The sequence below is a fragment of the Watersipora subatra genome, chromosome 7 (genome assembly GCF_963576615.1).
Source record: "Watersipora subatra chromosome 7, tzWatSuba1.1, whole genome shotgun sequence".
In the NCBI taxonomy this organism is placed as follows: domain Eukaryota; kingdom Metazoa; phylum Bryozoa; class Gymnolaemata; order Cheilostomatida; family Watersiporidae; genus Watersipora; species Watersipora subatra.
In genome coordinates, this window is record NC_088714.1 from 26,519,835 (window position 1) to 26,540,148 (window position 20,314).

At 34.3% G+C, this 20,314-nt stretch overlaps 2 protein-coding genes across 3 annotated transcripts in view; one reads left to right on the forward strand and one right to left on the reverse strand.

Annotated features, from left to right (window-relative positions):
• Positions 1-18,152, reverse strand: part of LOC137400604 (ralA-binding protein 1-like) — a 42,194-nt gene extending 24,042 nt beyond the window's left edge. The window contains exons 1-9 of the mRNA XM_068086935.1: positions 18,082-18,152; positions 15,692-15,768; positions 14,650-14,779; positions 12,949-13,024; positions 10,512-10,646; positions 6,770-6,926; positions 6,352-6,555; positions 3,786-3,904; positions 2,039-2,169 (exon numbers count right to left, since the gene is read on the reverse strand). Coding sequence (XP_067943036.1) covers positions 2,039-2,169; positions 3,786-3,904; positions 6,352-6,555; positions 6,770-6,926; positions 10,512-10,646; positions 12,949-13,024; positions 14,650-14,779; positions 15,692-15,719 — 980 coding nt within the window. The 5' untranslated portion in view covers positions 15,720-15,768; positions 18,082-18,152. The remainder of the gene's footprint in view (positions 1-2,038; positions 2,170-3,785; positions 3,905-6,351; positions 6,556-6,769; positions 6,927-10,511; positions 10,647-12,948; positions 13,025-14,649; positions 14,780-15,691; positions 15,769-18,081) is intronic.
• A 276-nt stretch (positions 18,153-18,428) lies between these two features.
• The window catches only part of LOC137400036 (transforming growth factor beta receptor type 3-like), a 31,114-nt gene continuing 29,228 nt past the window's right edge, over positions 18,429-20,314 (forward strand). The window contains exon 1 of one of the 2 annotated variants that reach the window (XM_068086344.1): positions 18,429-18,563. The gene's annotated coding sequence lies outside the window, so the exon portion shown is untranslated. The remainder of the gene's footprint in view (positions 18,564-20,314) is intronic. The other variant, XM_068086345.1, reaches the window with a different exon arrangement.

Consider the following 20,314-nt stretch of genomic DNA (forward strand, 5'->3'; position numbering starts at 1 on the left):
AATAAGAGCCGTGTTTATCCGCCTGAAGCCAATGTTGGAGCTGGGTAAAAAAGATTGTATCAAATGAGATTCGAACTCATGACATTCGGCAGCCCGACACTCTACCATCTGCGCTAATCGACCAAGAAAAGACAACTCACAATAAGTGTAGAAATATTTATTATATTATTATCTGCACTTTATCAGCCCACCTGACAAACTATCACAAAACACTAGGGTACTAGTATTTACTATAATAAAAGCTATATCTGTCTGAAGCCATGCTTTGGGGTTAGAATAAAATATTGCGTTGTATGAGGCTTGAACTCACAACATTCAGGATGGTAGACCGACGCTCCAAACCCCGAGACTAATCGAACATCTTCTGTTTGTGCCAATAATTGTGCATATTGCTATTTTCTGTCCTTTGTAATAAAAACGTGAGGGAAAACTTGGGACACTTGATGATTTCCTATGGCTCTCTAGACTACCAGGCTACTAGTATATATAACATATAACAGCGTTAGTAACATAATAAATAAATATGTAAACTAATATCTTCCAAAACGAGAAAACATAAAATTGCAATACTCAATAGTATCAGCCTTATATAGAATGTAAAACATAAAATATAGTAAACAAATGTTTCAATGAGAGCTCTAACTGCTATTCTTCGATAATAAATTTGTACAAAGTTTTTTAAATCATTTAGTCATGTCTGTCCTTCCAAAAAGACTCCAGTTTGCCAACTTTAGAGCTTAAGACCTGGTACCTAGCAGGCCTTGCAGCCCAGCTGCACACGCCCTCAAGCTGTACTTTACAAGCGCTTAATAGAGAATCATAGGCTATTCAAAAATTACACCAGCAGCTATGACTACTTCTCTGATATAAAGGCAGGTAATAATACTACTGTATTTCCCGCATATAAGCCTATCTCGAATACAAGTGGACCTTAAAACAACAGCCTGTATTAAGGTAATTTATAAGAACTCGCATATAAGCCGCCTTTATTAATCATAACACACTGTACGTATCTACCAGAGCAAATGGCTGCGGAAACAGAGCGGCGTTTGCCGGTGTAGTACAAAATGTTTCTGATTGGTGAGTAGTTGTATAATTACCGTATGTGTCTCAGCTTAATCGAAAAGAAACAATCATCTGTTTGCATTGAGCCAATGGAAAACACGTTTGCATCCGACATTGACCCCAGTTTCCCTTTTCAAAAACACACTTTTACAGTTATCTGTTCTTTGCGTTGATCAGAAGCATTGCAGCTATGTAGATTTTAGAAATTGTAGATTAATGGACTTCCGAAGACTATCTATTGAGCACTAGTAGTAGTGACAGCGAGTACTTATTTTTAACAGTAATAATAATACTGTAAGCTGGTGGTAACTTGTCTGATTCGAAACATGTTTAACTTGTCCACCACGATAGTATGAGGAGGACAAAAAAGTGTCTGACTGATTACACAACACACTTGTGACCTTTTTATGGCATCAGATGATGTACAATTTATTGCTAATTAATTTAGTTAAATGTTATGACAACTTATATGCGCCAATCTCAAATATTTGGTTTACCGAATATTTGTTTCAATAAAAATTTATTTGGTAGCGAAAGAGTTAATTATAGTGGTAACCATTATTGCTGTTTTACTTTTATTAATAATGTTGAGTTAATTAAGTTGAGTTGATAAAGGATCGAGTTGTAGTTGTTAAAAATTAAGTTAGCATGTCATTTCGTTTGCTTTTAATCCGCGTTAGGCGTGTATAAGTTGGATCCCTTAGTTTTGTAAAACTGTTTTGCATTTTAGAATCAGCTTATATGCGGGGATATATGGTAAGCCTTTGGTTATGAAAATGTCACTAAAGAGCAGCAATGGTTCCCACCAACAAGCTACACTAGCTGATATAAAAAAAACCTGTGTCTCCTTACGCTGAGCGTGTATTTCTTCTACAAAAAGGTTTTCGCAGTTCTGCTATTTTTGTTTTTACCGCCATTTTTCAGAAAACAAATGAAAGTTTTAAAGTGAAAGACTTGTTGATGCAAAACGTACCTGGTAATAGTCACATCGGAGAAAAGCTGTTTGGAGTGAAGGAAGAGAACGTTCAGAACGCGGTGACTGATACGCATGGTGGGTGAGAGAACTATAGAGACATTCTGCAGACCCATTTTGTTGATCTTCTCCTGTGAAGTAATAACAACAATGATCCACAACAACGAATAAAATTTCAATAAAGAGATACAGTCCAACCTTGACTTGGCATCACCTCTACATACATACAAACTTTTGGACAAATAACATAAAATTTAAGCAAATATTTGTCTCAACCAATTTCTGGCATACAACATTCAAAGGTTCTCAAAATATTACACTTTTGGTAAAAAAAGTTGGTAAAAATTAAAATAAAAAAAATACATACAAATTATAAAAAACAAATCAGATAGATTGGCAAGTTGCAATTTTGCTCTGTCTAAAGTAAAGTAGAGTAAGTTAAACTGCATATTTACTATTACTGACACTTACCACTGGATCTACGCATCACCAAGTCTCTACTTTTGTTCTCGCGTCTCTATGATGAAGCAACAAAAAAACTTCTGTTTGTTTATTACAACTTTATTAATATAATTTTTACACACAGTATTATATAATGCCTTTTTTAATGTTAAATGTTATTGCTTCAAGTATTTATCACTATTTCTTTAGGCTGTGGCGCAAATTAAACAAAATATAATGTATTCTTATAAAAACATTTGCTCCAACATACAACCATTTCAACAGGAGCATCAGGATGAATAAACTTAATATGTTGAGGTTTGACTGTAAATGAAAGCAGTGACATCATTATGGAGATTCGCTAAAGGAATACAGTAAACCCTCTGAATAAGAAATCAATGCACTCTGAGATTTGCTTTATACATTTATATGTTAAACTGTCATATGCAGGCAACAACCATTCTTATAAGAATACAAGAAATTCATTCAAGTGGTTCCATAGTCAAAAATTTACAATAACAAATAATGCAAGTAATTACACATTCTGCTAAAACAAATTCGGCATATAAAAAATTACAAAAAAAATTATATGTAAAAACAAATTAATAAAGCAATAATTAATAAAAAACTTTTATTGTCAATTTGCTTTATGAACACACAGATATAAGGCTCAACGACGTGCAAGTTCAGAGGTAGAGGTATAGAAATGCACTATATAACTTCCTGTATTTTAAACTATGTAAAGTTTAAACTAACTTATCATATATCATTTTATTATCTTTCACATTATTATTAGTTTTTCTATTTTATCTCCACATTGACATAAAAAACTATAAAGCTTTGCAACTTTGAATCTTTGAATGTGCATCAACTTTGATGTTTAAAATTAATCAGTGTGCATAGTCAAATATTTGCTGCAATTTCACGCCGTATGTTGCAAGTTTCAAATATTAAGACAATCCTTCATTTTTTCGTGATGTCAATCTATCGTTGTCTGCCATCTTTATGGACAACTTTTATCATTAAAAACACGAAGCTTCTGCAAATAATTATTGCAAACAATGCTTTTGTTTGCAAATTTTTTATTTTAGTATCAAAACAACACTGAAAAATACTATTATTCAAGAGAATGATGATCGTTTTCTACAAAGATGGCGGCTTTTTCGTGGACGAGCGCATGTGCAAACAGGGTGATAACGTCAAAAGAAACGATGGATAGTAAATAGAGATCAGACTATAATAAAATGAATATAAATATAAAGAAGATTACGATGACAGACTAACAGACAGACTAACGATGACAGACCTTGGCTATAATGTGATTCATATGCACTATCATCCACGAGAGCAGCTCTTTATTACAAGAGGGTAGTTTGTTTATGCAAACTCGTAACCTCTCGACTCTCTCCCACTCGGTCTGTACAACTGTAATGAGAAAAGTGAGATCACCACTAATAACGAGGAGAGACAAAGTCTACTTAACCGTGCTAGCACTCTGATTAACTTCTGCTTTGAGAAATTTGTAATTTCATCAAAGTATGCATTATAGTAGACAACTTCATCTCCGAAAATTATCTAAATAGTTGACATAAAATGTGTTAGGTATTTTAGTATTTTTCAAGTACAATTGATCACAAAGGATAAACTTTGTAAATATATATTTATTTTTAATACTTTATTGGAATATAATATCATTTTAAACAGAGATGTTTTACAAATTGTGCCATACAAGAATTCTAAAAAGGCAACAATTAGTCAACAAATCAAATAAATGGTTTAACATTTAGCCTTTAAAATACCTTTCTCTGTTAAGAGAATGAAAACTGAATAGGACAGGGTTAAAGGAGTTAGGGGCAACATTTCTAAAATAATTGTTAGACTTTGTACACAATTTGTTTTTGTCACTCAAGCTGAAGTGAGTTGGAAACCTATAAATATATATTATCCTTGACATAAAACTATACTAGACAGAACTAGTGAAGCTTTATTTTCTCATTTATAGCTAAAAAAATTAATCCAAAAAAAGTACAGATTTTGGAAATTTACAAAAAGCGATTGCAATGAAAATCACACAGCCAGTGAGAATCTCCGAGACATCTGACAGAGTTGATTTATTACAGAAAATGAATGCTTAAAATTTTTTGGCTTTTTCAAAGAACTAAGCTTTTTCCAGAAGTCTTATTTACGGAGGGTGTGGCTCATCTTATTTCTAACCATGGCTTGTTTCATATTCGTAAGATTCAATTATTAAAGTTTTTTAAAACTTTGAATCTCACATTATTTATGTAATACATCGATTAGACTTGCACAAACTCACCTGAGAAAAGATATTATTTAGTTTGTTCAAAAAAAATATGCATATTTAAAAGAAAAGTTTACAGAAATGGGTTATCAACTCATGAAATGCAGATAAATGCTGTGAGCAAGCAACTCCTTGATTCATGATAAATCAATAAATATAACAGCTATGTACACAGTTATTTATACAGGACTTACAATATTGTGTTAACCGCAAAAAGGAAAAGTTTGTAGAGGTGTGCCCCAGTAAGCGCCAATAGAGTTGATTTAAAGATGCGAGAGGGGTACGCAACCACCCAGGAGATTTGGGGTGTTCTTTTACATTTCTTTGGCTAATGAATACATTCATTTAGGTCCACATTAATAGTTGAAATATAGCCATTGCAGCCGCCGTCTGTACCACTTTTGAACCTCCCGCGTGTCATGCTCATAAATGTAAGTGCGCATCAGCAATCATAATATATATATACAATTTTGGCTTCCTGATAGTCTATAGCTATACCCAGCTACTAATAGATAGATGAAACAATTACACAGACTGTCGTTTGAAATCTCAGACTATTTAAGAGAAAGCTATCAAATAGCTCTTGAAAGATTATCTATATAGAAGATTGTCTTTTTATTTATTTTTACAAAGTTTTTTGCGAGTTGTTCAGTCCAACTGTACCATTTCATTTAACGTGAGACTAATCGTAAGGTTCTCTCAAAACTGATAAATTTTATGGAAAGACCACAACTCCGGGACTATAAGTTATGCTGTAATTAGTAGACACAGCATGCTCAAAATCGGTAAAACAACACAAAGGTGGCAACCTCTGTCGTATCTTATTGATTTTCTTACCGATTGACAAATTAATTCTTTACACAGTCGCCAAATTAAAATACCATTCATACATACAGGTATGTAAATAGTTAATGTGAACATACACTGAGGGAATAATAGTAGAAGTTGGCAGGTTATGATATTTACTCAGAATTATGGAAAGGCATTGGAATCTTACACATGTACATTGTTATTGAAAGCTTTAGTAAAAGTAGCCACAGGAATCACCTTCTTTTGTCCTAATGTTTTTATACTCCCACAAGCAACGGTGATAAAAGATCGTTTTGTGGAGCTTCGAGGCTAACTTGTTTGTGGTATCCATAAATACATAGCAGTACTGTCTAAATTCATGTACGCTGTAGCCACCTCTGTACCATCTCTGTATATATAGTATACCTAACTGATACTACCTCTCATATACAGTATGTGTATAGTATACTTACCTGATATTGCCTCTCATATACACTGTATGTATAGTATACCTACCTGATATTACCTTTCATATACGGTATACACTGTACGTATAGCATACCTACCTGATACTACCTCTCATATACAGTATGTGTATAGTAGACTTACTTGATATTACCACTCATATACACTGTATGTATAGTATACCTACCTGATATTACCTCTCATATACAGTATGTGTATAGTAGACTTACTTGATATTACCTCTCATATACACTGTATGTATAGTATATCTACCAGATACTACCTCTCTTATACACTATGTGTATAGTATACCTACCAGAGGCTTCCTCAAACTGAGGAGTGTGCTGGTTGGTAAGAATTGTTTCAGGAAGCTCTCTGATAAACTGTTTCAGTAGACTCGCTACAATGCTCGGATCATGTTCATAGAGATAGGCAGGAGCTTGCCTGTTGTATGCATCTTTTAGCATCTGAACTTTGGACTTGACACCCGATATCCTATATATTCCTTCATATAGGAGACCTGTTCACACATAGAAATCAAGGCCTTCCTGCATGCTCGATGCTATACTCATGCACACAAAATATTTACCGTAGGTATAAATTCTGCACAATATTTACAGAGAAGTTCTGCGACTGAGGAGTAAAATGAATTAAAAAAAAGAAACAATCTGTACTTAACAAACTAGTTTGCTTAAATCAATTAAAAAAATGCAAAATCAAGATTTGAAACTAACCGTGTTCCTCTATATAATCAATACACTCTCTCACAACTATTGGCAGTTGAACGCCATCATAACTCGGAGTCCTCTCCACTGCTACAACAAGTGGAACTCCAAACACTGGGTTGACAGCTTCGACAGGTGCTTGGGCCGGCCCACTAGAATGTATATTCTGTCAGGAAAGATTAATAGAGCTGCTATAAAATGAGTAAAGATATTTACAAAAAAAAGCTATGAAACTTAAGGACACTTTCGGATTCCCTACATGAGTACACAAGAGGGTACACTAGAGAGGTACACAAGAGAGGTACACAAGAGAGGTACACAAGAGGGGTATACTAAAAAAGTACACTAGAGGGGTACACTAAAGGGTACACTAGAGGGGTACACTAAAGGGTACACTAGAGGGGTACACTAAAGGGTACACTAGAGGGATGCACTCAACAAAATATAAACAAAATATTTGCCATGCAATGAGCATTTGGTTTAGTTCTACGCATATCCATGAGCTGAGAGTTATCTTCTATCAGTCACTTTCAGTGACATAGAAGATACTGCAATTCAACAGTAACTACTCTATTAATAACCTGTGAGCAAACCTCATGAAACATTTCACAATACAATTGAAGCACAACAGGGAATAAGTAAGCAGCTTTAGTATCAATTCATAATATAGAGTTTGATTTACACTGTATATACTCTATATACTCATGTATAAGTCGAGTTTTTGGGAGATGATTTAAAGATAAAATTTTTGGGGTCAACTTATACATGAGTAATATTTATGGACATGTTGCTGCCAAGTCAAATAGAATGTAAATATGAAAATAAAACTCCGTTATCATAGATGTAACATACACGTCGCAGTATGAAACCTTAGCAAACACTCACAACAATGGTACTTCATTATATAAATTATAAAGTTACTTCACAGAATTACCTGTACCAAATATCAGTGAAACTATGCTATATATTACCTGTAAACAAGCTTACAACGCCACTTTCAATCATAACACCTGCCATTGTTGTGCAGTACTGTCACCAGCCGGTTTTAAATTTAACAAGTAATTTATTTGGAAAAATGTTAAGCTTAATTTTACAACTTTAAATTCCGAGTAGACCTTGCTCTATAAATATTCCCTTTTTGCTTGCTTACTAGCCTCGGAGTAGCTAACACCTGACTTCAGGTAATGTTTAATTCGGCAACTTAGTAGTCATTGCACAAATAATACCATAAGCAAGTCAACTCAAACCTAGCTTAAAACAATTCTAAGAACTCTATTCATCTTTTCAAATAAAGAAACTACAGTTTGAAAAAAGTTAAGCTTTTATTCTGGATAGCAAAAATATATTCAGATTCGACATGATTATTCCAGAATATTCTGGAACAACAGGGTCAACTTATACATGAGTAATACCTATAATAATTCAACTTTTGTCTTAAAAATACTGATTTACTTATACATGAGATTGACGTATACATGAGTATATACGGTAAGTATTATTTGGCTTATGTGCAATGGACCTCTTTAATGTTTCCATGTGATGCGCTTCCGCCCTATTAAGTAAAAGGGTACCATAAATTTAGAGCAACTTGATTCAACGCACAAAGTGAAAGAATCATCAGGTGTCTATAAATTTAGAGTGATATGTTAGATACCACTTTCACTCATATGAAAGTCCCGTGAGTGATATCAATCAACATTTTTAGCATACACCAAATGCGTTAGTTATAAATAAAGTGTACATTTATTGTAACCTAAAACATTACAACATTTATCAAAATCTCGTATCATCCTGACGCATTATCTATCACCTAAGCGATCACCTACTGTCCGTGGACCATATATCTGACTTGTTCCTCATGTACCATCGTCTACCATCATCAAGGTAAAAACTACCATATTTTTCTTAAAATTTTGAGGTACATACAGTTGGAAACTAAATTATTATCGTAAGCTATGGTTGTTACTGATGCACCGCCGCGCATGTGCCTATCCAATCCAATGGTAACCTTATCATATACCATTATGTAACCCAACCAAGGCAAAAACAAATGTATTTTTCATAATATTGTGAGGGTCACTTGATTACAATCCGAGTTCCTCATATATACCCAATCACGGACCTCCACGTGTAGGGGAATCAGAAAGCGCCCAACCGACTGCTACCAGACAGATTTTGTATCCTCGCGATAATTCCAGAATTGAAATCGAAGCAAAATGGTAACACTTCAATAATCTTTAAAGGTTGACTTGCAACAAATTTTCCATTACAGTTATTTGGTATCAAAAGATTCACCATGTCTTACTCTGTTGTGTTGTAAGTGCCAAATATCTGGAAATGCAATTACAAGCTCTTAAAAGCTCAAAAACGAAAAGCCGCCGTAGATTGGAATCTCTTCATTTCGATGGCGTAGCCACGAAATGTGGTTATCGTCTTGTCATGTATGTTCTCACGTGAATTGAAAGGCCAATAAAAAGCTCAATATAAAACTTATCGTAGTACTAGTTTATGACAAACACTTCGGGTTTTACCGAAGACCCCGTATCAAATATAGATGCTCGCTACTTTACAGTTTTGTTTCGGCCTGGTCTAATCGGCAAGTCATAATCTGATCATGTGACCCAATACTTCGCAAATAATTTTTGCAGCACTTTTCAATTATCACAGGTGACCAACAGGCTCGCCATGATTATCAGACAATGATATGTACTCCTTCGAGCTAAGGTTAAAAAGTTTAACGAATTTTTACAGTAAGTTATAAGATATCAGTGCTAAAAGTGACAGCATTACAATGATGATAAAATAGACACGTAAGAACAATAGACATGGTTTTATTGAATGAGTGAAGTATATTTGTGAAAACATTTCGACGAATGAGGTTGCATGAAAGTGTAAACGGAAACCATCCTGTAACAACTACGCCCCATTTGAGCCATTTTGGAAAGAGATTCCAAACTACGGCGGTCTCGTGTGGCTGCGATTAACTGTTCGTTTTTGAGCTTTTAAGAGCTTGCAATCACATTCCCACATATTTTGATCCTACAACACAACAGAGTAAGACATGGTGAATCTTTTGATATCAAATAACTGTAATGTGAATTTTGTTGCAAGTCAGCCTACTGAATATGCCTACTTTGGGGTACAGCTAGAATAAATAAGTATACCTGTCAACTAACAACTTGCAGTTTAAATATGACAAACAGTTTTTTCAAGTTTATTGGAAAAAACGATCACTTTTGTAAGGATTGAACATGTTGCAAGGCATGAAAAACTGAAAAAGTCAGAAAGCAATCTCTGATTGAATATGATTGTTCTAGGCCCTACATATATTCGTCAATGGTACAACACTGTTAAAAAACACTGTACACAGTCATTGATCATCCTGAGAGCCATTTTAGGAAGAGAAACAAAACAATTTTTTACAACTATCCAACATTATTAAAGGGCTTGGCTCGATTGGACAACATTGCATGTACTCAGTGGAAACTATGAATATATGACTGACTTTCTTATAGCAGATACCTGGGCTGGTTTTATTAAACTAGTAACTGTCAGAAACTGATGAGACCATTGGCCAATGATGGTAACTTCGTTGCATGACAGACTCGCTTCTATGTTAAGCCAAGTGCTAATGATTTTTGTCTATAAATAAATTACTCTCACAGAAAAAACTGCAAGATGAGATAACTCCCTTGACCATGACCAATTAGCTAGCAGTTTCACACATGAATTTAGTGAAGTCATAGCAAACCTTTCTGCCAAAGCTATACTGAGATTTATCCTTCTTTTTATGTAATTTCGGCTCTTTATTCTCCTTGACCTTCTTTGACTGCTGCCGGCGAGACTCCTTTTCATCCTTCCTGTCCAGTGTGCTGCCCTTTTCCTCCTTTTAATTAGCATAAAGATGAGACTCATAGGCATGAACATATTGAATAGCTACATAAGAAACACTGATATGTCCTTAACACGAACATATCTGGTACATATAGAGAACATGTTTCCTAGACATGAACATATATAGCACTTTTATAACACTTTTATGTGTCCTTGATATGAGCATATCTAGTACAAGGCTTGGGGCCAAAACTCAAACCTTCCCAATACTCCAACGATTCCAATACTCAATATCCAATACTCTATCTGACAATATCCAATACTCAAAACCAATACACACTATTAAAGCAGCAATATAACAATAGCAATATTCAATAATCACACTGGGCCTACCAGTATCCAGAATATAAATAATGAATATGAATATCACAATAAAGCAATTAGACTAGTTAAAATATGTGTATGATACCATCCCAGTATTCAATTAGACAGGTGTATTTCTACAATAAACCTTGTTGTAGTAAAAGTTTAATAATGATAAAACATAAAGTTGGCCAGATAATTTCAACCAGTATTTTAAAATATTTACTATAATAAGAGCCATGTTCGTCCGTCTACTAAGAGCGATAGGAAAAAATTTCATCGCACGGGAATTGAACTCGAATATTCCATTTTGTAGATAGACTCACTAATCACTGCGCCACACAGCCACCTTGCCACAATACGGAATAATTATGTACATACTTAGTACACATGAAAATATTTCTAGTATGCTTGCATGGGACTGCAAGCATGCTAGTTTTTATGATATATACTGAACAGAAAGAACAATACAGACAACACACAACAAATAATATTAATAAATTGTTAATGCCTTTTATGTGCTGACTAGTCAAATTCATATTGCATAAGAGTTCATGTCGGAACCTCCCGTCTCCCAGACAATATGCTAAACCATTGAGCTTGATTGATAGATTCATTAGGCGATATATGTCGCTATGTGGGAGAAAATATGCATACCGCTTTGCGTTACAGCGCAACATCATTTTATGCTTGCTCTCACGGCTCTTATTAGTGAGTTTAGCAATACTAGCTCGTTCAAATTAGCCATTGGCAATGTGCCAGACTATTGGCAAGTGGTAGGCAACTAAATTACCTGCCACTGTTTTGTAAGATGTTTTCAATACCCGTGCAACGCCAAGCATTCCGCTAGTCTTTACTAAAAGAATACCCGAGTTTTAGGCTGATTTAAAAATTGTTACGCGTAGCGGTCAACAGCGCTAGCTATTAACCCCATCTAACCAATCTAACCGATGTGATGTCTATTTGCCAAATGAATCCATTGTATTAAGTGTAGCTTAATGCTAAAGTCTACCGCCTCTAGATATGGTGGTCTCGAGATCAAATCCAGTGCCTTGCACATATTTCATTGTAAGATTTTAATAACTATAACTGGACACAGGGTTTAACAAAAAGACATACACAGAAATGTAAACGATAAATTATGGCATAAAATTGTACATAAAAATTATGAAAACATACGAAAATTCTAGAGTGGTTACTCTATTTGATAAAATGTTAGATGGAATAAATTCCTAAATTAATATTTAGGAAGCAGAGAAAATAAAAATTAATTAACTAAAGAATGTACCCACTAAACTTACTGTTCATTACAAATCTAAATAGTGTCTCTGGCTTAAATACCTCTCCTGAAGTAAAAAACGCTCTCGACTGGTGCAGAAGAAAATACAATTATCGCATAGAAGTAAAAGATCGATAATTACACTTAGGAATCCAATACTTGAGCTGTTCAATATCCTATAATCAACACCAATATTCAACATTTGAGCTAGCCAATATCCTATATCAATATCCAATACTGAGTTGGCCAATATCCAATATTGAGCCTGACAATATCCAATAACAATATCCAATATTGAGTATGACAAGATCCAATACCAATATCCAATAGTGAATCTTTCTACATTACAATATCCAATATCAATACTGAAACGCAAAACTCCAATATAATCTTCAATAATCAACAGTAATGTATTAGGTATTGGACATCCAATACGATGAACAATAGTATACCTGAAGTATTTTTTCTTGCAATTTTGAAGGGCCAACTCACTTTAAAAGGTATGTCAGCACACCTACAAGCCATCTTTTGATGCAAGACAAACTTCTACGAACATGGATGCCTAAACATAACTGGTAATTTATGGGTAACTCATGAGCTACACATGGATAACTCTATGGGTAACTCATGAGTTACACGTGGGTAACTCTATGGTAACTCATCAGTTACACATGGATAACTCTATGGGTAACTCACGACGCTGTAAACCTACTTTATCCTTTAGTTTAATTTTTCCTGTGAATTTGAAACTTGGTCTGCTGTGCTTTTTCAATTTGGCCACAGGTGCTCTAAAAAAAAGAGAGGAGAGTAGTGCAGCTCATGACAGGAATCAGCAATGAACTGTAAGAGAAAGGTTATCTAGAGATGTTTTACCTTTAAAAATGAACTCGCACAAAATTTAAGTAGATTTTATTAAAAAGTACCGGTATTTTTCCTTCATTTGCAATTGTTTTTTATGTTTGAGGTGATCGGAGTGCCAGATGTTTCAAGATTAAAATCAACAAAACTCAATCGCGGTTCAAATGCTCAGATCAAGTGAAAGTGTGATTATGACATCTATAGTTGCAAAGAGACCGACAGAATAAAGACACGTAACGCTGCAATTCCAAGGCATTTTGGAGTTGCAATTCTAAAATGGGCGTTGCAACTTTACGCGTTGCATTTGTGCAAAATGCAACGCATAAAAGTTTTGCTGTGCTAAAAAAATCGTTTCAACGCTAATATCGACTAGTTCAGCAGTGGAGAAAAAAGAGTTGAGCTCAGAAGACATTGTGGAAGGTATTGAACAACCAAAAGATGTTCGGTCCATGGAAAGCAATAATCAGAACGCATCTGGCCGAGCAAACGATGCAACCAATTTTGTTTCAAAAACGTTAATTTTTGTTTCTGCATGTATTATAAGTATGGTTTGTTTATGTCACTTGCTCATGAATACATATTTGTAGCATTTGATAAATTATTGTTATATACCGGTAACATATAATTTTGCAGATTTATAGCAAATGGTTTGGTAGCATCGTTGCGATAATCTGATCTTACAACGAATCAACGCTCGTAACTCCTATTCTAATGCACATAAAAAGCTAGTTTTGGCTGCAAACTGTAGGAAACATATCAATGAATGCAAAGAGCTTTTATGCAACATTGATAAATATAAACATAAAATAAAAAAATGTCTTCAAATTTAGAATGAAATAAAAATAGAAAACTCCAACAAATTGTAAAGCAAGACACAGGCTATAATATCATCACAGGTTAATTGCAAGCAATAGATATCAACTGGTAAATATACTTCTCGGTTTCTCAACGCATATTTATTACGTGGTCTTTGAAAAGTTGGAGGCAAGTTAGCAGATTTATGGCATCCAAAACGGGTAATGTCGCTCCACCAGAAAGAGAGTGCAAAATATAGGCAAAATTCGCTTTACCCGTAAAAGGGCTTAATTTATCTTCCCAAAATTTTGATGAGCCATTTAAAAAATACACCGCCAGCCTTTATTTGAACACCCCCTTATTTGACCGCCAATATTGAGGAAGGTTTAAAAAAAAAGCGCCATGGCGTCCAATTAGAGGTTGTACGGTATCCACTGTTTTGTGTAACCATAGCAGATTAATCCTCTATTACTCCACTACTAATTCATTAGTCGGAAAATCCACTAATAATCAACGATCGGAAAAATGGCAGAGAAAGCAGTTGAAAGTCAGATGCCTGTTCTACCACTACCTAAAGCATTAGGAGAAATTGAACAACGACAGTTCAAAGGTCAGGCCCTCTAAGCCATGCTTGCTCCCTAATAGACTATCTAGAGATAAAATAACAATATAATAAAACAATAATGATAATATAATAAAAAATAAAATAAAATATAATATAATAATAACAAATAACAATATAATAAGTTAAGAACATTACTTAGCAGCATCATCATAGAGCACTGCCTCATCGTCAGACCCCTCAGCATCAAACATCTTGTATCCAGGCTTATCCAACTTCTTCTTCTTCTTGGTAAGAAGAGGCGGCTTCATCGACTCATTGTCAGAACCTGTACAGAATCACAGATAAGAGAAAATAACACTATTAGAGTATAAAAAGAGACAGCACAAGGTAGAGTAGACTTCATTGACTCATCTACACCTGTATAGAATCACAAATAACAGGGAATATTGCTGGTATAGTATTCAGAAAGACAGCACAAGATAAAGGGTACTTCATATACTCATCTGAACCTGTATACAATCACAGATAACAAGGAATATTGCTGGTAGAGTATACAGAGAGACAGCACAAGGTAGAGGAGACTTCATTGACTCATTATTTGAACCTGTACAGAATCACAGATAACAGGGAATATTGCTGGTAGAGTATACAGAGAGACAACACAAGGTAGAGGAAACTTCATTGACTCATCGGAACCTGTACAGGATCACAAATAACAGGGAATATTGGTGGTAGCGTATACAGAGAGACAGCACAAGATAACGGGTACTTCATGAACTCATCTGAACCTGTACAGAACCATGGATAACAGAGAATATTGCTGGCAGAGTATTCAGAGAGACAGCACAAGATAACGGGTACTTCATGAACTCATCTGAACCTGTACAGAACCATGGATAACAGAGAATATTGCTGGCAGAGTATTCAGAGAGACAGCACAAGATAACGGGTACTTCATGAACTCATCTGAACCTGTACAGAACCACGGATAACAGAGAATATTGCTGGCAGAGGATACAGAGAGACAGCGCAAGGTAGAAGAGACTTCATTGACTCATTATCTGAACCTGTACAGGATCACAGATAACAAGGAATATTGCTGGTAGAGTACACAGAGAGACAGCACAAGGTAAAGGAGACTTCATGTACTCATCTGAACTTATATAGAATGACAGATAACAGGGAATATTGCTAGTAAAGTATACAGAAGAGACTAAGTGATTTCTCAGGCTCTTACCGGAATATCCCTTTTCTTTGTCACTCATATCTACAGGTTTGATATACCAAACTGCATTACCCTTGTTATACCAGCTGCTACAAAAGAAGTTTGTGTAAACATATATTCTTTTCATGTATAAAGTGGTCACACAATGGTTGTTTGCATTAATTTGGTTATACTTTTAATGGACATCAGTTGGAGCTAGAAGTTGAAGTTCTACCTCAGCCCTCAAATGTTTTTAGCATAAAATACAACTCAACACTAAAATATTATTCTACAATTTACCAGAAGAGGTACATATCATAGCGAGGAAACTACAATAAACAACCATCAGAATGTATTTGATAACTTTTTCTGTTTCTTGCAGAAATATTTAAAGATCCGATCGGAAATGCTCATTGCTTACAGTAAAAGACAATGAAAACTTAAATTATTGCAGTGTGATCAGAATAGAGAAAAATTACAGTGATGATGTAGCTGCAGAACAGCACACGCAAGATTAATACTGGGTTCAGCCCAAATCAATCTTCAAGCTGAAGCACTAAGACATTTTACAGTGCAAAATAATATTTTTGTAGTTTAAAGAATCCAGAACACAAGCACAGTAGCATCTGCAAACTAATAGGCTCTTGATATATTTTATTTAACAATACTAGCTAAAACATATGTAATATGATGTGAATGGTGCGTTTGACAATAAAAATCACATTTCCAACTTATGCAAAAAAAAGTTAGTGACACAATGGCTAATGGCACAACTTATGTGCCATTAGCCATTGGATAATGGCACAACATGTAAACAGGCCCAGATCATGTGTGCCAATATAAAAACTCATGCTTCCATTTATTGCATTCAGTTTTAAGACAGTAATGCAACCAAGAAAACTAAATTAGTTGACAAGTCCTTAATCAACAATAACGCAGTCGAGACAATCTTGTAATGCTATCTCAATCTCTAGTAGAGTAGCCAAATATATATATGAATGTGAGTGACCGACTTTAGTTGAGAAGAAATATTTTTCTAAGTGTGTTTGTGCTGTATTTAAAGATAGACAGCTGATGAATCTTTAAAAAAAAGCTAGACTCTTGCCTAAAGCAAAAACTTTTTTAGAGAACTTCATGTTGACATGTGAATATGAAGAATTGTTTTTCAACAAGATTATTACAGCATGAGTTCAAGTAAATCTTCTGAACTTTATTACTACTGATTCTTTGGGTCTCTGCTCCTTGAAATATCTTATATAAAGCAGAAAGCGCTAAAAGTGCATTCAATTCAATTTCACCTTTGTTACATTAGCTCACTTGTGTCTCCATTTTAGCTCAAAAATGAAAACATAGTTTGCGCTTTGTTGTGATGCATAGATTGATTCACTCAAAGTAACTAGTGTCTATTAGTAATATTGAATGAAGAGATAGCAAGTTTTGCTAGATGAGCTATAAATGAAGGATGAAGATCCCAAATTAAGGATTTTATAAAATAACAGAGAGAGAACAATATTTCTCGATTACACTAGTCCACATGTTCTACAATTTAAATGCCAAGCTGATTGCTCATCACATAGACTCAGATACCAGCTTTCAATAAAACAAAACTTTAGAATTATGACGTAACCCACAAAATTTGTCACTTCATACGTAAAAGCTTTTTTAGAGCAATGCTCCAATACGCTGAAATAAAAAATTAAATCAAACTTTTAAATTTAAAGGATAGAATAAATAAAAAAGCAAATATACTGACACAAGTCTAGATAACAGGTCAGATTTACCTAAAGTCAAAATTTGAGTACATTAAAATGTAAGTAGCAAAATTTTCCAACCAAGCTGAAGTGAGGACACTTGCTAAATGAGGACACTCGTTAAGTATGGTCTTATTAGAACAATTCAATGATAACAAAACAAAATCTCAACGCATTATTAATTAAAGTCATAAGCAGTAAAAACTGTAAAAACAGTAAAAAAAATTGAAAATTACAACAGGTAGCACGAATGAAAATTCGTGATTAACAGTAATAAGCAGAGTTATTCTTCATTTCCTGAAATCTGAGTGCTAACTAAAATTAAATAAGTGCATGAGTACATTTACAGATTGCAAAAAAACTGTAGCATAGACATAACAAGGCGCACAACTTAGTTGAAAGGTTCTCAAATGCTTTTTAGTATATGCATCCGAAGAAGCTAAAATGGATTCATTAATGATCAACAAAACATGCACCGAGTATACGGTAAAATGGAGCTGTACGCATACGAGCCAAAATAATGCGCAAAGCACTCATCGTAAAGAAAATATTTTGCAAGTTCACCTAGCAATCTAGCTAATCATCTAAATTGATCAGATTAGCCCTATTTGCAGTTTAGTAGATATTTTTCAAAAACTTTTATTTGTGTTTGTAATATTGTACTTCAACTACCTCGAAACGACATATGTAACTGGCGTAAAATATCTAGAACATTGTGTATACAGGTTACATACGAAAGAGCGCTGTGTGGGAACTTGAATACGCTAAAATAGTCAAGCCCAAGAATGCAGGCTACCTATTTTTTTTAATTGACACGTTTTTCGAGCGTATCTCACCGACATTTTTATTCGTCAAAATTATGTTGTGCTTTGAAGAAGAAGGCTTCAAAATATCACTCTAGCTGTATTTCAAAATCTCAAATGTGAGGGTAAGGGGCGTTACTTTCATCGTTTCATAGTTACTGAAAATAGACTTATGACTCTCCAGTACCCCGCCCATAACCATCAGTTTTGTTGTATGAAGTCGTCATGTCATTATGGTATTCTCTAGCTTTTATATCACATTTAACCCTGCGATACCTATCACTTCATCCTGTTTGAAACTTTATAACAAAATCATCGGTTTGAATAAATTGGAAAGATTCACGACATCATGTAAGTTGTAACTCTTTAAAACATGACTCACACTTGAAGTTAACATGAACGTGTCACGGTGGTTTTTCGTAATTAATAACCAGTAACTTTTTTCTCTAGCAATATACAAACTGCTTTTATTATATGTTTTTTGAGTCAGTTGTACTTAACATGTTAGCAGAAATTCTGAGTATCTTATGACGGTGTCTAGTTTGTTTCACCCAATAGTACGTTGTCTTGAACTCCCATCGTACCCATATTTATTTAGTTTAAATTACCAGGTTTAATTTTGTTAATGTGTTTGATATTATTGCTTTTAAAAGTGACTGGAAAACTGTATGGACAATTAGGCCTGAACGTAGGTGGTTGTAAAGCAAGTCTGCAGTGGTAACGGTTCAACATATTTTTGTTTATGAGATAACACATTTAACTTGCTATCAAAGCAACACTATTGAAGCAACACATTTAATACATAACGGAGTTAAATAAAAACACATTTGATTCCCAAATCGACTTAGCTGGTCATTCTTCCAACTGTTCATGTTTGTAGTAGCAACAATAGAGGTTTCTGTAAACACCTATAAGTATAATGTCTGTAAACCGGTAGTCTCTCTGCTATAGCCTTTCAAGGAATTTGATTTGGGATATTTTTAAATCTATTAATTGCGATTTTGTGTTATAGAATGTCTCTAACGTTTTTCAAAAAATCTTATTGTACTGAATTTTTGTTACTCAAGTTGTCCAACAGCTTTCTTTTGGCATGTTTAAGAAACTATTGTTGTTATAATATCCACAGTTAATAGCACTGATGAAATTTAGGTATTTAGTCATTTCATAAACCTTTACATCAAATTCTAAAAGTAGCTTTTGAAAGCAAGTTGTTTTATTAGTTAAACAGCTGTCAGCTATAAAATGGGTTTTTGTCACGTATGTTTGTTTTCGATTGTTAAGACACATTCATATGTTGGCAAGATGCCAATGGCATCTTACCATATTGTCAGATGTAGATTTATGTGAAATGAGTCTCCCTGTCATCTTCACATACTGCTTCAGATTAGAATAGTTATCAATTACAAGGGATGACTACACGCGATGTTTTGTTCCGCTGTTGGTAAAAAAGTGCTTTGATGATTATAATGACTTTTGAATGTTATAATTATAGGAAGTTTGAAATAAAATTGTAAGGGGTTAATATTTGTGTATTCACTAAGTCCTTTTCCGTGGCTATTTTTGGTTGAACTGTTGATATTAGTAACTTTCAAAAAGCCAAAAACTAGACTCAGCACTTGCAGAATCAACTAATAAAAAACGGAGTTCATGCGCGGAGTACATTTCACACAACCATTTCTGGTGTAGTGCAATTCATCGATGCTGGCATTACATGTGAAATATTGTTGTGTAATGACAATCTTATCTAGGTTATTTCTGCCACAACATTCATTCTTTGTAACAGCTAGTTTTTAAAAATTCATTCCTTAGTGAAAAAAATAAATTTCGTCTGATTAAAGTTAAGGGAAATGGAAGAAATGGAGTGGTGAAGAGTGAATATATACCATTATCATTTCACAAATTTTGTATAAAAAAATTCAAACTTCTATATCATCTCGAAGTTTTCGCAGAAATGTGTAAATCAAAACATTTCCAAGCAGAATTAAATGAATGGCTAAACCAGCTGTACCCAATCCGATGTACAAAAAACTGTGAGAATGCACTCACTAACATAAACGAGGTAAATTCCAGTAGTAGGAAGGTAATGCTGACTTTTTGACATG